The 18,078-nt window shown below is 40.2% G+C and overlaps 1 protein-coding gene across 7 annotated transcripts in view; it reads right to left on the reverse strand.

The window, feature by feature from the left end:
* The window catches only part of RABGAP1L (RAB GTPase activating protein 1 like), an 856,710-nt gene that overhangs the window by 192,429 nt on the left and 646,203 nt on the right, over positions 1-18,078 (reverse strand). The window contains exon 1 of one of the 7 annotated variants that reach the window (XM_030823950.1): positions 8,688-8,694. The exons of 5 other annotated variants lie outside the window; for them this stretch is intronic. Coding sequence is in view for 1 of the 2 variants with exons in the window: in XM_012511352.2 (XP_012366806.1) it covers positions 2,460-2,627 (168 nt within the window). In the remaining variant the exon portion in view is untranslated. Of the gene's footprint in view, positions 1-2,459; positions 3,183-8,687; positions 8,695-18,078 lie in introns of those variants that run through there. One more of the 7 variants, XM_012511352.2, reaches the window with a different exon arrangement.

Below are 18,078 nucleotides of genomic sequence, written 5' to 3' on the forward strand. Positions count from 1 at the left end.
CACTTTAGTACTTCCTCTTGACTAGAAATGAAAAGATTGCAATACTGCGTGTGCAGGATTCCTCTTAGGAGTGCCCTGTGCAGATTAGCCATTGATCCCACATCATTAGCCAGTTCAATAACACAAGGCTGAACAACTTCCCCCTGGTATACATGCTAAACTTTGAGCAGTAACTTACTGAATAGCAGATCCCAACTCACAGCCATATTGCTAATTAAAGAACTTGTAATTTCCCAAAATGTAGAGTACCCTGGTATTACGAATAATTTTTCAAGTGCAACTGTGTAAAACAAAGCCAGAGATTTTCAAGTGCCCCCAAGATAAATCAGCATATGCTTTTCTTTTTCTTTTTGAGATGGAGTTTAGCTCTTGTTGCCCAGGCTGGAGTGCAATGGCACGATCTCAGTTCACCACAATCTCTGCCTCCCAGATTCAAGCAATTCTCCTGTCTCAGCCTCTCAAATAGCTGGGATTACAGGCACACGCCACCATGCCCGGCTAATTTTGTATTTTTAGTAGAGATGGGGTTTCTCCATGTTGGTCAGGCTGGTCTCAAACTCCCGACCTCAGGTGATCTGCCCACCTCGGCCTCCCCAAGTGCTGGGTATACAGGCGTGAACCACTGCATCTGGCCTAGCATATGCTTTTCACACATAATGCAAGTGGCATTATTACTTAGGCTCTAGCTGATAGAGCCTAAGTAAGGACTCAAGACCACCTGAGAGATGCATTACTTCAGATGCCTAATTTGGCAACCAAACAGAGTTGGTACAATTGCAACACACAGATATACATGACCTCCAAAGAGCTCAAGCTTGAGAACCCAACTCCCTGTGGATTTTATTGCTAATTAATTTTTTCAGACTAGAGGCAGTTTAAATTCATCCCTAATGCAGAGTTGAATATGCAAAATATTCTTAATTACCAATTTATGTTTTCCTTCAAAACACTGAAAATGTAAATGCCAAAGAGAGGTGGCACCAAATTACTGGAAAGTTACCATTGGAAGCCTTTGAGTCACAAAGTTAAGTAGTCTTTAGGATGCAGAAATATATTAGACCAACCCTGATTCCTCAGAGATGTAGAGAATTTGTTGAAATATAGTTTAGCACTTCACAATATCAAAACTTCTGAAATAAAATGCTTCTCATTTCACTTACAAAAAAAAAAAAAAACAAAACTCCTTTCTAAATAGAATCATGAATCCTTAGTTTTCTCCTTTATTAAGAAAAAGATGGGGTTCAGGGAAATAATGACTTCACCTGGACATTGAAACACATGTCTTCAGCTCTTTTTATTTCTTCTTTAAATGACAAAGGAACTATATTTCTCAAAAATAACCCCCCTATAATTGTATGCTAGTCATTGCATCAAACTTTGTTTTGCAATGACAAATAGACTTTCCTTAGGATGGGAAATTTCTTATTTACATGGCTACCTAACATGTCTGTTATGATTGTACAGAAGAGATTATATTTGCATGTAAATACATACATAAAGACTGAACTAGTAATTGTAAAGATAAGTATAAATAGAGATGAACTATAGTGAAGGGAGATATGGGAGAGAAAAGAGTTAAATTCAGTCATGTAAATACTGTACTGAAAAGACTTTAATATGAGAGAACCATAATGAGGAAATAGTCTAAAATGGTATTAAACTCCATTCTATAAAACAGACAAGACTAAACTATTCTTATTCCATTACCACATAATGGTATAGGACTACTGTAACCCAATTACCTTATAGAATAGTTGCTAGGTATAGTTCTCAAGCCTGCAACAGCGATTGTGGGTATTTAATTTTAACCCTTAGTAGGAAATGAGGAAGGGTGATTTTTCTCTTATTCAGGAAATCAAATAACAAGCAAGTCAGACTTCCCAGATTCACAGCACAGAAGCCAGCAGCTTTAAGCTGTTTCACAGATAAACAGTTCAATCATTTTAGGAGAGAAATCTACAATTTCCTACCAAAGTATTTTTAGGTGGTAAAATTCTCTATCAAAAAACAAAACAAAACAAAACAACAATCAAATTGGCAATCAAATGGGGAGGTTAGAAAGCAAACCACAAGCAGTCTAGATAAGTTGCTATGTCTGTTGTAAAATTTAACCCTTTGGAGATATAAATAACAGAATGCCTACATCAAGCACTTGGGTATTCTGCTTTATTGCTGAGCCTAGCCAGGCAGAAAGCCATTTTTTTGCTGCCACAGAGATAATGCCACTAATGTGACCCTGGGCTCTGAGAAAAGAGCCATGATCTCCTCTAACCAATTAAGGGGTGGTGTGGACCAGGCTCCAAATGAGCTGCACAGCAGTGGCCACTCAGCATTTCCTTCTCGGCAGAATGGAGAGAAGAAGAAAACTAGAGACCACAAGCCTCTTTCAGAGATACAAGGAATTTTCACAGAGGATAGCAGATTCCCTACAAATGAAGTTCAATGAAAAACAATCTCACCGCCAGAAGCCGAGGCACAAACAGACGATGCCCCATCCCCAGAAGTTCCAGCACTCGACACGCATACTCATTCACCAGCTTGCTCCTCTCGTCGTGCATGTCCTGGGACTTTTTGACAGGAGGTGTGAGCTTAGCAGCTGGGGCTGGGCAGGGCACCCCTTCTTCCATGAGCACTAAGTAGGTATCCAGAATGAGAAAGATGGATCTCTTATCCACAATTTTAAGAACTGCGGTGGGAGGGAAGCCAGGTTTAGGTCTCCCTAGGAGGACGTACAAGCCAGTCTGTGGTGGGAATTGTCAGCTAATGTCTCCACAAGAAAAACATTTTGGCTAAATTATCCACTGCGAGAACCCCAAAGTAGACTGGAAAATGAAAATGAAATCAAGTACTGATCTAAATAAAAAACGGCAAAAGCAATCGAATGCGAGAAAATGGCCAAGAGTGATGCAGGAGAGTTCAGATACATGTGTAAAAACGGACAAGCTGCTTAGAAGGGTCTAGCATGTGAGAATGTGTGAGTGTGTGTATGTGTGTGTGAGAAAGGGTGTGTGTGTGTCTCTATGTGTGAGAAGACAGCAGCAGCAGTAGCCAGGAAGCCAGGGCAGTTGTGAAGCTGCAAGGAGAAAAGGATGAGCTCATTGCAATCCTCGATTCGTGACAAGCAGCGCTGTTGTTGCTGCTGCTGCTGCTACTGCTGCTGCTGCTGCCTCTCGCTGTGAATCAGTAATGAAGGGGTAGGAAAGGAAGGGGAGGGAAGAGGAGGAGGTAGGTGAATGAGCATGCAGTGTGTCTCAGGGGAGAATGCTGTAATAAGAAGCCAATGGCGAGCCATTGGACAGATGCGCTTCCCCCTCCCAGTCTACCTTCAATCAGTGTTAGTCTGACAGCTTCTGCTGTTGAATCCTAAGCCACAGAGAGATGAACTAGCTTTTCCTAACATATTATGCTCACAGAAAAAAATCAGACAGGCAGTCATCTGAACGGCTGACCTTTATTCACTCTTGCTTTCTAACAACGAGAATAGATCTTATACTTGTATTTAAAGTGGGATGTCCCAATCCTTATTAGATGACTGAAACTGCTACAGAAGAGAGGTGTTAGGGTAAAATGATAGAGTATGGACAGAAGAGCCAAAGACCAAGCATCCAAGAAATGACACACCCTCAAGTTGAAGTGTTTATGCAATAATAATGACTTTTTGCAATGCAAATACAAGAAGCATTTCAGGATTCTGGGAAGGCTGGCCATGATTAAAAGGAAGATTTTTGTAAACAAGCAATATGATAAATAATAAAAACCTAACACATATTAAGAGTATACATTGAAAGAACTATTAGAATTGAAATTCTCAAAGCAAAAATAACTTTTGTATGCCACAGACCTTGATAAACACTCAGCTAATAGTTGAAAACATTGTTCTGATAAATCTCTAGTCAAATTAATCCTTCCCCAGTAATATAAAAATTATCCATAGTTCAAAATTTTACAATCTTAGTGCTAATATGTTATATTAATTTACTTGTTGTGAATAAATAGGTGTAGCCAAATGAAGGCAAAATGACAAAATCACCATAGGGACAGTCTCAACTTTATCCTAACAATTAACTAATCCATATTCAGCATCTTGATTCTGTGGTTCTGTAGTTGCTCTCTTAAGTACCAGGCTGGTTTCTCCATACAAATTATAGCATGGTACAAAGAGAAACAAGGCTAAGAGAGCCAGAGCATGTATTTTGTGAGTCTTAGTTTTCTACTCTGACAAATAAGAGTTACATATCTACAAATAACCAAATAGAAACATATTTATTGATGTATGTCTGTGGGCCTAAAGAAATAGATTAATTATGAAAATGAGCTTAAAGAAATAGGAAGCAAGATTCTGCCTCCCTTAACAATATATTATTTGGTTTCATTTTTCCAAAATCTTAGAAAAACAAGAATTTTAAGAAATTTAACATTTAAAGAATTATTTAACAAGTTATTGTACATGGAATATTTATATGTTGCTGTCAAGCCTTTTATTTCTTCCAAAAATGATTTTTTTAAAATTTATTTGTTTGAAATGGATTGTTGCTCTGTCGCCCAGTCTGGAGTGCAGTGGCAGCATCTCGGCTGCAAGCTCTGCCTCCCGGGTTCATATCATTCTCCTTTCTCAGCCTCCCGAGTAGCTGGGACTACAGGTGCCTGCCACCACACCTGGCTATTTATTTTTTTTTGTATTTTTAGTAGAGATGGGGTTTCACCGTGTTAGCCAGGATGGTCTCGATCTCTTGATCTTGTGATCCGCCTGCCTCGGCCTCCCAAAATGCCAAAATGATTTCTTAACAAACTAAATAAAGTAGAGCTAGGCACAGTAGTGTGTGCCTGTATTCCCAGCTACTCCAGAGGCTGAGGTGGGAGGATCCTTTGAGCTCAGGAGTTCCAGGCTGTAATGTGCTACGTTCCTGCCTGTGAACAGCCACTACACTCTAGCCTGGGCAACATAGTGGAACCCCATCTCTAAAAACAAAATCAAAAAACTATGCAAAGTAAAGATCTTAATGTAAAATGATCATAAGCATAGAATATTACATATATACAAATAAATTTCAGGTCCCTAAAGTTTTGGAGTAAATGTTTGATGTACTGCCTAGGATGAGGATAGGTTCAGCTGGAAGAGGAAGACCATAAGAAGGAAAAGGTTCTGGACCTTTCATACTTTATCCCTAAACACACACGCACACCCCCCACACACACACATATCCCCCCACACCTCCCCACATCCCACACACACTCCCCACACACACCCACATACCCACACTCCCACTCCACACTATACACCCACACAACACCACATACACCCCCACACATCACACCCCCCACACCCTCCTACACACACCCACAGACACACCACACACACACCCCCTACACACACATCCCACACACCACACACACACCCAACACCACACACATCAGACACACACACACCCCCTCAGCTCCATTTTTACCTTGCATATATACTGGTGTTCTGCATTAAATTTTGTTTGATAGGACTCTGCTACTGCTATGTACAGCACTGCCATAGACATTTCACATTTAAGAACAAGGGAACATCCTGAATTGCTCTTAAATGTGAAAGAAGAATTCAGTGACTTCTTAGGTTATAGGATTTTTTTCTAGTTGACTTTTTAAAGGGTAGGGAAGATGTTTCCACTCAACTAACTTGGCCTTGAAAAGTACTAGCTGAAGCATTTTTTTCTTACATAAACCAGAAACAGGACTTGCCCAGAAAGATTCCAGTAAAAATAAGTAAAAATTAATCAAATGATTTTGGAACTGTATGGTTTGGCTCTGATGCTCACAAAAAGAAGTTAAAATGAAATATACTATATATTAAATGTAATAATTAATATATGATTTTTCTTTTTTTGAGACAGAGTCTCGCTCTGTTGCCCAGGCTGGAATGCAGTGGCGCGATCTCAGCTCATCGCAACCTCCGCCTCCCAGGTTCAAGCCATTCTCCTGCCTCAGCCCCCCGAGTAGCTGGGATTACAAGCATGTGCCATCATGCCCGGCTAACTTTTGTATTTTGAGTAGAGACAGGGTTTCACCATGTTGGCTAGGCTGGTCTTCAACTCCTCACCTCATGATCTACCTGCCTCGGCCTCCCAAAGTGCTGGGATTACAGGTGTGAGCCACCGTGCCCAGCAAAATATGTTATCTTAATGAGCAAACCAAGTTTCACTTAAAACATTTAGGTACGTTTAACAAAATGCTGTGTACAAGGCACTACAACAAGTGGTCATGTATTTCAGTTTCCCCATCAAAAATCCCTCATGCTTCCTTTATGCTTCCCCTCAAAAATCCTTGCATTCAAAATTTCCATCATTTCTGCCCTGGTCCTTTTTTCAGGATATTCTTTCAGAATAGAATGTTCATCAATATCAGGTAAAATGATTCTTCTAGAACACTACTTGGTGAAATGAAAAAAGAGATTCTAGGGATTTTTGAAGCCCTAAAAGCATCACTCATTTCAGTAAGCTTTTCCTCCTCTTCCTCCCCAAATCCCAAATACTTTTTTTTATTGTTGAGATTCAGTAATAAATCACAAAACAATCACAGAACACTCTTCTTTTGAAATGGGGTCTTGCTATGTTACTCAGGCTGATCTTGAACTCCTGGGCTCAAGGGATCTCCTACCTCAGCCTACTGAGTAGCTGGGATTATAAGCATGTACCCAATAGAACACTTCACAGAAAACATTTCTGAGTTATAAAGTAGTCCATAAAATGGAATAATAGAAAAGAAACTCTTCTGAATTAACTAGTTAATAATGCATGATTTCTCACATTTCTTTTGGATGAATCACTTATAGAGGAGAAAAACTTATTCCCTCTATCCTCCTAGGTTCTCTGCCTGGGGCCCTGCAAATAAGTCTGAGACAATACAGGTTAGCAAGATAAACATAAACAGAACTTTATTAACACACGTAGTATGCACACACGTGGGAGAAACTCAGTAATAACTAACTCAAAGGAGTGGTTAGTACTTGGGGCTGAGGCCAGGCACAGTAGCTCACACCTATAATCCCAGGACTTTGGGAGGCCAAGGCAGGCAGATGGCTTGAGCCCAGGAGTTCAAGACCAGCCTGAGCAACATGGCAAAAACCTTGTCTCTACAAATAATAATAATAATAATAATAATAATAATAATTAATCCTGGTGGCACACACCTGGAGTCTGAGCTAACCAGGAGGCTGAAGTGGGAGGATCACTTGAGCCTGGAAGGCCAAGGCTGCAATGAGCCACTATTGTGCCACTACACTCCAGCCTTGGTGACAAAGTGAGACCCTGTCTCAAAAAAACAAAAACTTGGGACTTGGGGTTTATTAGCATGTTAAGAAGGAACAGTACTTCTGTAGAGAAGTGATAAAACAAAGGAAAAGGACTTTGAGCTTCTAGGGTGACAAATTGTAGGAAGGCAAATAAATGGGGAAACTTATGACAGATAAAGACTAGTTAATAAGGTTTGTTTGTATAGACTCTTTCTTGGTGCCATCTCATCTCCATTTATAAGGTTGCTATCCCTTTCCTGGTATGGAAAGTGAGTGGTGAGGCACCTTCACAAGAAGAATTTATGTTTGACTTTCAGGCACACAGGGGATGGCAGAGAGCTCATCCTGTGTCTGCTTTTCCTCAATCGCCTTTACCTCAAAATAATCCTTATGCCACAGTGATATATGGCGGGGGTGGTGGTGGTGGTGACATATACTGAATCCTTTCATACCCAATTAGAGAGAGTAAGAGAAAAAACCAGGCGATGGTCCCAAAGCCATGGTCTAATGACTAGAAGTGTCATTCTCTGGAGTACTGGAAGTAGGTGGTCAGTGCTGCAATCCCAATTAGAGCCTTGCACTTGAGAATGCTCTTCCTGAACCACTCCACTGTGTCATGGTTATCAGACATGTTCAGGACACATATAGATTTCCATAGTAAAATGAAAAGCACATTTGACTTAATTCATGGACCTATAATTAAGAAAACTGAATGTAACAAAACATGCCAGGTAGTTATTTCAGTAGTTAAAAAATGAAAAAGGAAACACTTTCTGACCTGCAGGAGCTTAAAATCAGGGAGGTATCCAAATACAAAGATAAAGTAGGGTGTGATGGACACTATAAAAGGGGTGACACACTGTGTGCTATGAGGTAGGTATGTCTTTGTTGTCCACAGTAGATGCAGACAAAAGTGGGTTTATACTACTGGGACGGGCCTAGACAAAAATCCAAGAGTAAGGAGAATTAAATATATCTCTAAGACCAAAACAGGGCATTGCTTATTACATCATCTTTTAGTCACATTTACTAGCTGTATGACATGAATAAGTTACTTAGCCCTCTGAGTTTCTGTACGGCAACATCACCTAGCTGGCAAAGCTCCTCTGAAAATTTAATGAATTAATGCATACAAAGGAATCTCTTGTAGTGCCTAGCACATGGTAGGTGCTCAATAACTAGTAGTTTTTTTCATTCTTTCCAGGAAGTCACGTAGAAGAAAAGAAAATGTGTAAAAATCATTGCGTTTATCTGGGTTAGGGTTTAGAAAGACAAAAAGAACTTTGGATATATTCACAATAGAAAGAGAGTTAGTCAAATACTGAAAAGACATTCCTGTCAGATCACCTGCCTCTTCGGTTCACTAAGACACAGACACATCAATAAGTAGCAAAGGATCCATGCCCTTCTTGACTAGGAGAGCAAAACCTAATTCTCCAGCTATTCTTTGCGTGATTGACTATTTTTAAAAAGATGAACCTTCAATGATTTTGCAAGTTCCTAAGATCCAGCAAACAGGTCAAAATACAGATGACACAGTGAGTAGTAGTGCCATTGTGGTACTGTAAAATCCTGCACAAATCACACTCTTTCTTTCATTCAAGTCTTGATTCTGGGCCGGGCATGGTGGCTCACGCCTGTAATCGCAGCACTCTGGGAGGCCGAGGTGGGCGGATCGCTTGAGGTCAGGAGTTCGAGACCAACCTGGACAACATATCATAAACCTGTCTCTACTAAAAATACAAAAATTAGCTGGGTGTGGTGGTGCATACCTGTAATCCCAGCTACTGGAGAGGCTGAAGCAGGAGAATCGCTTGAACCTGGGAGGCAGAGGTTGCAGTGAGCCAAGATCATGACACTGCACTCAAGCCTGGGTGACACAGTGAAAATCCATCCCCCCCCAAAAAAAGTCTTGATTTTGCTCAGTACTGTACTACATGCTTCTGGATATAGAAAGACAGATCAGATGCTGCTTTCTAACTTTAAGGATTATTCAAGCTACTTAAAGAAAAGCTAAAGTGAAATGTAATGAGACTGAGCTTACAAGTTATATCACAGGGAAATGAGTCTCATTATTTTATAGTTGGAACTCAAACATCAAAGAATTAGAGTACAATATAAAAGATACTGTGCAGTTACCTGACATTTTGGTGGGTGGTTGAGGTCACATGTTTATAGCATCTCTGTAAAATATTGTAGACTTACCTAGCTTTTTAGGAATGCTCTAACCTTGTAAAATTTAAGGCATAACTGTTAAAGAAGGTTTTTTGTTTTTAAATAGAAAGGAGAACTTTCCCCTACCAAAAGCAATTTAATAACATTCTGAATAGTCTTGGTAGCATCACTAATACCTATTGCTAATCCTTGTGATCAGATTCTACTGTAATGCCTTTATTAATGTAAGAATATCTTATGGTCTGTAGAGTGTCATTTTGTTTCTACTTGGTTTTTCTTTTTCTTTTTTTTTTTTTGGAGATGGAGTTTCGCTCTTGTTAACCAGGCTGGAGTGCAGTGGCATAATCTTGGCTCACTGCAACCTCTGCCTCCTGGGTTCAAGTGATTCTCCTGCCTCAGCCTCCCAAGTAGCTGGGATTACAGGCGCTTGCCACCACACCCTGCTAATTTTGTATTTTCTGTAGAGATGGGGTTTCACCATGTTGGTCAGGCTGGTCTCGAACTCCTGACCTCAGATGATCCACCCGCCTTGGCTTCCCAAAGTGCTAGGATTACAGGCCTGAGCCACCGCGCTGGCCTGTTTCTACTTCTATGTCATTATTGACATGTAGCTCAATAGGCTGCTTATTTTATTACTGGACATTTAGGAAAGTGCTATACTGTACATAGTAAGCCAGACATCTGAAACTTCTAGTAACTAGACTCAGTTATATATAGTTTTAATTGCTTTATTGAGTATGGCTGACATACAGAAAGTTGTAGATATTTTATATGTATAATTTGATGTACTTTGCCATAAGTACACACTTGTGAAACTATTATCACTATCAGTGCCATAAACTTATCCATCATCTCTAAAAATTTCCTCCTATTCCCTTTGTTTTGTTTTGTTTTTCCTTTTGTGGTTAGAGCACTTCCTATAAGAGTCACCTCAATTAAATATTTTATAGCAACACAGACTAAGTCTACTTCTTTTCTTCCATGCGACATTAATTAAAATATTCAAAGACGGTCTTAATTTTCTTTTCTCTAAGCTAATCATCCCTGCTGCTAACTGGGTCTCCTATGAGCTGGTTTCTGGACCATTCTAGACTATTCACAATCATGTTTGCTGCTTCAAGAACACACTTTGGGCCAGGCGCGGTGGCTCACGCTTGTAATCCCAGCACTTTGGGAGGCCGAGGAGGGCGGATCACGAGGTCAGGGGATCCAGACCATGGTGAAACCCCGTCTTTACTAAAAATACAAAAAAAAATTAGCCAGGCATGGTGGCGGGCGCCTGTAGTCCCAGCTACTCGGAGAGGCTGAGGCAGGAGAATGGCGTGAACCCGGGAGGCGGAGCTTGCAGTGAGCCGAGATTGCGACATTGCACTCCAGCCTGGGTGACAGAGCAAGACTCCGTCTCAAAAAAAAAAAAAAAAAAAAAAAAAAAAAGAAATTTAAAAAAAAGAACACACTTTGCACAGTATCTCTCATAGGGCTGCCCACACTAAAACAGATACTCTAGATATAACAGAATAATAAAGTAATGAAACCTTGTTAGACCCTAGAAAACACCAAAGTCTAACATGTTTATCCTATTGAAAAGACTGAGGCAGTAGATAAGTGACTGCTCATGATCATAAAACTTGTCAGAGGCAGAGTCAGGAAGCCAAGATCTTCAGAGCACAGATGCACGGCAGGGAACCTAGCATTTCCTGCACTGTAATTTGGTCTTTCAATTAATGTAGCCCATAAAGAACCTATCTTATTAGAAAGATTATGCTTCACCACTTTATTCACATGGAACTGATCCGGAACCTGAGCCTGCCATCTGGTAAGAAAGAATCTAAGATTCTTAGGTTGAGTTGAGAAGGGGTATCCACAAGTCTGCCTTGAGAACTGTCACTTCTAAACACACAGTTGTTATAATAAAGCACATCTGCCTTCTCAATTTTTAACTGATAAGCACTCTCTTTTCCAAATGAGCAGTTCAAGGAGCTACATCCTTGGCAGCTCAGCCACAGCGTCTCTGTAAGAGCTGCTTTCTTGAAGCCATGTTAGTGGCAAAGGCTTGAAAATGGAATGCTATCTCAGTTCATTCATCCCCTTTCCTGGACAGTGCAGATAAAGCTCATATTTATTTTCAAGCTTAAGCAGAAGGTATAAACATATGTTAGCAGAAGCCTGTTTTTAAATTTTGAATTGATCAGATTAAATTTATCGTGTATAGAATCTAGACTATTCCCTGATCCTCTCAAGCTAGACCAGCATTTTTTTATCTTTATGTGTGTGTATTGTCATTGCTGTTAAAAAATAATGAGGTGTCGTACTAATCCTAGTAAGTTGTGAATTGTCTCTACCTTCTTCCTATGGTCCATCCCCAATTCCCTATTAAATTTGCAATCTCTAACATCTTCATCTTCATATTACACAGAATGTTAGGTATAGTTTAACAGCTGTCACTGTAAAAAATAATATTTTCAATGGAGGAGTTATATGGGCCAACCACGTATTAGCAAGTGAATTTATTTCTACAAAATTAATATGTCAAGATAGGGACATTCATTTTTTTCTTTTTCTTTTTTTTTTTTTTTTTTTTGAGATAGAGTCTCTCTTCTTCACCCAGGTTGGAGTGCAATGGCACGATGTTGGCTCACTGCAACCTCTGCCTCCTGGGTTCAAGCAATTCTCCTGTCTCAGCCTCCCAGGTAGCTGGGATTACAGGCACATGCCAGCATGCCGGGCTAATTTTTGTATTTTTAGTAGAGATGGGGTTTCACCATGTTGGCCAGGCTGGTCTCGAACTCCTGACCTCAAGTGATCCACCCGCCTCAGCCTCTCAAAGTGCTGGGATTACAGGCGTGAGCCATCACGCCCAGCCTCATTTTTTTTTTCCTGAAATGGACAAGTCCATGTTGTGAAACAAAGGTGGTAATAGACTGCACAGCCTCCTCGTACTCTAGCTCTCCCACCATACATAAACACATACCCACCCCACCACACACACACTCATGGCTTCAAATGGATTCAGCAGAATTTCAGAAGGGCCTCTGCACTGTTTTTGCCGCCGATCTTCATATGGCTAGCTCTACTGCATCATTCAATTCCAGTGCCATTTTGCTCATAGAGGCTTTCTCTTTTCTTTTTTTTTTTTTCACTCTTGTCACCCAGGCTGGAGTGCAATGGTGCAATCTCAGCTCACTGCAACCTCTGCCTCCTGGGTTCAAGCGATTCTCCTGACTCAGCCTACTGAGTAGCTGGGATTACTGGCATTCAAAAATAGCCAGCCACCATGCCTGGCTAATTTTGTATTTTTAGTAGAGACGGGGTTTCACCATGTTGGTCAGGCTGGTCTCGAACTCCTGACCTCAGGTGATCCACCCACCTTGGCCTCCCAAAGTGCTGGGATTACAGGCATTAGCCACCGTGCCCGGCCCAGAGGCCTTCTCTCTTACCATCTTTATCTAATGAAGGGCAGTAAAAAATTTGTATTATTTCTTTTATGACATTTATCACCGCTTGAAGTTGTTTTCTTACTTCTTTGTTATGTATTCTCTCTCTCTTTGTTTTTTTTTTTTTTTGAGACAAAGTCTTGCTCTATCTCCCAGACTGGAGTGCAGTGGCGTGATCTCGGCTCACTGCAACCTCTGCCTCCCAGGTTTCAGTGATCCTCATGTCTCAGCCTCCTGTGTAGCTGGAACCACAGGTGTGAGCCACCACACCCAGCTAATTTTTTTGTATTTTTAGTAGAGATGGGGTTTCACTATGTTGGCCAGGCTGGTCTTGAACTCCTGGCCTCCAGTGATCTGCCCACCTCAGCCTCCCAAAGTGCCAAGATTACTGTCACGAGCCACCACACCCGGCCAGTTATATATTATCTCTGTACCTGATTAGAAAATACCAGGGCAGGCTTACAGTGGAGAAGAGCAAGAGATTCAAAAAATCTTAATTGACAAGGGTATGAGAGGAAAACAAACACAAAATAAGATCCTTGTCTCAGCTTCTTCTATTAATTCATTCGTTTTCACTTTGAAATATTATAATTTTACAGGGCCTTAGAACCTCTGTTTCCTTTAGCAACCAAGAGTCAACCACAGTGACCCCTTGACACATTTACAGATTTAATATTTATTGTTTCTGTTCTCCCCAGGAGAACCCACAGAGACACAACACAGTAACTTGTGGGTTTGCTGAGCAATGAACTGAGTCACTCCCATGTAGCAGATGGTGAGTAAATTTAGCTAATAGTCTTTGCCCTTCTCAGTTATTATACAGTCTTATGACAAGGCAGTTATTTTATATCAATTTCATAAGTAAAGAAACTCTGTAAAAAAAATCATAGCAGTATTGAAAAATCAGGGAATGTAGGAGCATCTGAAAATATATCCTTCATGAATGTTGAGTTGTTTTTATCCCCTGAACCCATGTTTTTACATACTAAAAAAACAGACAACAGTCCAACTAAATTGGTCTACCTGGTTACTTGCAGTGATTCCTTAAGAATGCCATGATTAATACATAATATTATGCTTCCAAAAAGGCTATTACTGATCTATAACCATCATAAAGACTAGCCACAGAAAAATGCAGAGACCATTTTAGACATGCAAGTAGCTGAGTCACTGTGGTTTTTGGTAAAGAGGAGAAAGGTTTCTATATTTAAAAATAAAGATATCATAATATTGGTATTTAGAGTGTCCTGTGAACTTTGGATAATACATGTTATATAACAGTCAACTACTTTAGGAAAGAGAAGGAATTAAAAGCATAAAACAGGCTGACTGCAGTGGCTCACACCTGAACCCCCAGCATTTTGGGTGGCTGAAGAGAGAGGATGGCCTGAGCTCAGGAGTTCAAGACCAGCCTGGGCAACATGGTAAAACCCTATCTCTACTAAAAGTACAAAAAAATTAGCCAGTTGTGGTGGTGCACGCCTGTGGTTCCAGCTACACAGGAGGCTGAGGCACGAGGATCACTGGAACCTGGGAGGTGGAGGTTGCAGTAAGCCGAGATCACGCCACTGCACTCCAGCCTGGGCAACAGAGCAAGACTTCATATCAATGTGTCCAATAAGGCCAGTAGGTACATCTGAGGCCAAATTATGATGAAAATGGAATGCCAAAAGGATGGGCACTGGGCAACAAGCAGGTGAGGAATGCTAGCTACGAAGATAATCTTTTAGAAAGATTAATCTAGTAGCAGAGGGCAGGACAGCTTAAGAGAGGAAGAGACTGAAGGTAGACAAGTCAGAAAGCTCTTGTAGTCCATCGAATGTGAGAAAATGAGAGCCTGGACTGGTGTGCTATGGAAATAGAGCCAGGCTTGAACCTGAGAAGTACCACAAAGAAGAAATACCTCTTCAGTGTTTCTGTGTTAACTTTCTAAAGTACAGGTGGTTTGCTATGACCTCCTTTGTATAACTCACTAATACAAAACTGCCAGAGAGACAATATTCTTTACCAAGTTAGGGAATGGCACACCACAGAGGAAGCAGAATGCCTCCTGATAAATGAACACAGTGGCTCTCTCAAAGTTCCGGGTGCTGAGGCAGAAAGTTGATTATAAGATCACTTGAACTGGTTACTTTCATCGCAAGTCTAATTATTAATGAAGTTCAAACAATAATACATTAAAGCTGTACCATGCAGAAGCTGGTCTGGTATGACTATTCAATTGCTTAGGGACACCCTGGTTATCACTAAATGCCGTAAGTGAGAACATGTAAGGTCTAGTAAGCTTCTTTCTCTATAAAGCACACATTTTAGCAGCTCTTTTCCTGAAAATTAAAGAGACGCCAGGACAGGGAAGTTTTTAAAAGGAAGATAAAAGAAAAGTGGAGGATAGTAATGACTCACTATTCGTTGTCTCACATATCCAACTGTACCCAAGTTCCCTACAGTACCTGGGAAATGCTGCTCAGTTTGCCCCTCTACACCCGTATTGTTGCAGCCTTGGTTAAAGAAGCCTTCATTATTTCTACCCCAGACTATTCTAATAGTATCCTAACTATTCTCCACATGTATTACCAGTACATTCACATTTCAGTCTTTTTGCCTCCAAATTATCTTCCTAAAACAAAATATTTGATCATGCAATTGTTTGAAAGTATCCATATCCTCTGGTCCACAGGTTCAAAGCACAAGACATCCTTCAGACAAGCTAGATCTATCCTACCTTTCCAATTGCATCTGTCACCTTGACCCCTCCTGCCCAAGGTCCTCATGAAACTTCTCATTATTTCCCAAATATGCTTTTTAAAAATTATGCTTTTCTTATCTACATATATTGTTCTTGTTGCCTAAAACATCATTCCTTGTTTTCTCTTGCTAATCTTTCAAGAGTCAAATGTCACTCTCTCTCTCTTTTTTTTTTTTTTGACACAGAGTCTCACTCTGTTACCCAGGCCAGAGTGCAATGGTGCAATGTCAGCTCACTGCAATCTCTGCCTCCCGGGTTCAAGTGATTCTCCTGCCTCAGCCTCCCAAGTAGCTGGGATTACAGGCACACACCACCACGCCCAGTTCATTTTTGTATTTTTAGTAGAGACAGGGTTTCACCATGTTGGCCAGGCTGGTCTGGAACTCCTGACCTCGGGTGATCCACCCACCTCGGCCTCCCAAAGTGCTGGGATTACAGGTGTGAGCCACTACATCCAGCCTCACTTTCTCTTTCAAGTCATCCCTGTCATTACCTCCCTCCTCTGGCTTTGCATCCTGTCTCATTCATGACCCTACAATAACAACTCTTCTATGACAATTATTTGTATACTTGTCTGTCTCCCCTACTTCCCAGTGAAACTCTAAGATTAAGCACACAACACATTCATTTTCACACCTCTAGTACCCAACAGTTTTTAGTCACTGTGGTCACAGATCATTTAAATAAATATTGAGTAAATGGACAAATGAATAAATGATGCTCACATGAAGAAATAAAATTAAAATATCAGCTTAATTTTTAAAAATATATATATTAAACTAGGGGATAATAAGCATATATGTCTCTTTAATGTCTAAATTAGTAAGAAGAAAGTTCAAAATGAAAGGAAGTGCAATGTTTATGGATTTCTAAAAGAAGGGAGGGATACTGACACATAGTAAAACAGCATAAAATCCATAAGAAAATAAATAAAGCTCAATGTTATTTAGCAAAGTGCTCACTACCATTTGGTGTTCCTTCAGAAACATGTAAATTTGATTTGGGGAATGTGGGGGTTCTCATGATGATGATCTAGTTCTCTGGAAGTAAATCAGTGAACAAACCCATATGCTTTGCAGGATGGACACAATTGGAGTTCAGAAGTTATTGGCTTCCGTTTGGATTTTACTGTGTACAATATTAATAAGGAGGGGAGTGTCAAATAAAACAATATTTTTCATTTCACAAAGAAACAGAGTATGGGTGTTGATGGAAGTAGTAACGTAGTTGGCTATAACTAATAAAGTATCATAAAATCCGATCGTTAAAGTTCCCAAAGTTTTTTAAACAATGTCCACATGAACCTAAACTAATATTAACAAAAAATATCCCTGTTAGAAAATATCTGATTGACAAGTTTATTTGCTCAAAAGGGCAGATACGTAGAATTTACCAGTCACAAGACTGAAATCAAACTCAAGAAAATGACATAGAAATCACTTTGGTAAATGGAAGACTCTTCCACACTCTTCCTCTACAAGTTATTATATTTAGAGAAGATAAAAACTACAAGTAAATGCATATGATGTTTGAAATGGAGTTAGCCAGACGGTATACACACATTAGTCAAATAATAGAGTTCAAATTTCCATTTATTTTTACATTTACATATTTACATACTTTTTTTACTATTTCTTTCCTATCAGTGATACTCCAGGTTATAATGCTCTGATCATGGGATGCTACAACATTTAAATGAAAGATGAAATACCTAGCCAAAATTCAAGAACTAAAAGTCTAATATATAAGCATTCTGCTGTATTTAAGGCAAAGGGGCCTAAAAGCAGCTGTCACCACTGTAGGGCTTATGGTCTGCACATAATGGTGGAGAAGCAGCGTGGGTTATAGACATGAGAGTGAGCAGTTGAATACACATGCTCAAAAGCTCCTACAGGGCTCGAATGGTCCCGTTCTTAAAAGAAGTATCACTCCTTTAGCTCTCCAAATACCAGAGTCAGCTTTGCTGTCTTTGCTCTGAAATGAGAATGCATTATTTTCCAACAAGAATGCCTAAGCAGCAAGTGTGCTAAGCAAGAGCTTTTGATTTCTTCTCTTTACTCTAAAATTGCCTAAACATAGCACAATATACCAAGCCAAGATAACTACAATTATTGTTCCTTTACTGGAATTATTTATTTTACCGAAACAGTAGCTGAACAATAAGCTAACCCTAATCTCAGAACAAGACAATTCTCTATTTTAAAATCACTCAGGGTGAGTGCAGTGGCTCACGCCTGTAATCCCAGCACTTTGGGAGGCTGAAGTGGCTGGATCACCTGAGGTCAGGAGTTTGAGACCAGCCTGGCCAATACAGTGAAACCCTGTCTCTACTAAAAATACAAAATTAGTTGGGATTGGCAGTGCATGCCTGTAATCCCAGCTACTCAGGAGGCTGAGGCAGGAGAATTGCTTGAACCTGGCAGGCAGAGGTTGCAGTGAGCCAAGACTGC

This window comes from Nomascus leucogenys, chromosome 12, assembly GCF_006542625.1.
Source record: "Nomascus leucogenys isolate Asia chromosome 12, Asia_NLE_v1, whole genome shotgun sequence".
In the NCBI taxonomy this organism is placed as follows: Eukaryota; Metazoa; Chordata; class Mammalia; order Primates; family Hylobatidae; genus Nomascus; species Nomascus leucogenys.